A 790-nucleotide genomic window follows, 5' to 3' on the forward strand; every position below is an offset into this window, starting at 1 on the left:
GAAATATCTAAAATGTAATAATAATTTTTACACCGCAAATTTATTTTTGAATTAATTATGAATTTAATTTATTATTATTATTATTATTATTATTATTATGTTTGCCAGTACGGCTGAAGCCATGAACAAAGGTTTGGATTACAGAGAATCATTAAGGCAAAGACTTGAAATAATGTCGCCGACAGAAAAACAGCTCGAAGAATTCATAAAATTACATCCGACAACTTTAACACCGGGTATCGAGTAAGAGAAAAAAAAAACAATTATTTACATTTTAAAATATTATTTATACATTATTATAATACTTTTTTTTGGTGGGGGGCTACAGCAAGCTTGTTAAAATATTACACGAGAGAAAAGTTGACGTTTACCTCGTTTCCGGTGGTTTTAGAAAAATAATTGAACCCATTAGAATTATGTTGGAAATACCAGAGAAAAATTTGTATGCCAATAGATTTATTTTTAAAAATGGTAAAGATAAGTTTAACCTTTTTTTTCTTTGTTTTTTTAAATTTTATCGTAATTATTATCATTATTATTATTATTATTTAAATTTAAGGAAAATACGAAGGTTTCGATTTAAACGAGCCTACATCCGGTAATAGGGGTAAAGCAAAAGTAGCAACTTTATTAAAAGAAAAATTTTCTTACAAAAAACTAGTCATGGTGGGAGATGGGTCCATTGATGCTGATGCCTGCCCTCCTGCAGATGCTTTCATTGGTAAATTTCCCCCCCTCTCTCTCTCTCTCTCTCTCTCTCCCCTCTCTCTAATAATTATTAAAAAAAAAA

The 790-nt window shown here is 29.0% G+C and overlaps 1 protein-coding gene across 1 annotated transcript; it reads left to right on the forward strand.

The window, feature by feature from the left end:
* Positions 1-97: 97 nt before the first annotated feature.
* On the forward strand, positions 98-725 carry Phum_PHUM545350 (Phosphoserine phosphatase, putative; the record flags this gene model as incomplete). The annotated part of the gene is made up of 4 exons (XM_002431695.1): positions 98-243; positions 329-471; positions 560-677; positions 710-725. 4 exons carry the CDS (start codon positions 98-100, stop codon positions 723-725), a joined length of 423 nt encoding a protein of 140 aa, XP_002431740.1.
* Positions 726-790: the final 65 nt, after the last annotated feature.

This window comes from Pediculus humanus, genomic scaffold (assembly GCF_000006295.1).
Source record: "Pediculus humanus corporis 1103172108291 genomic scaffold, whole genome shotgun sequence".
Lineage (NCBI taxonomy): Eukaryota > Metazoa > Arthropoda > Insecta > Psocodea > Pediculidae > Pediculus > Pediculus humanus.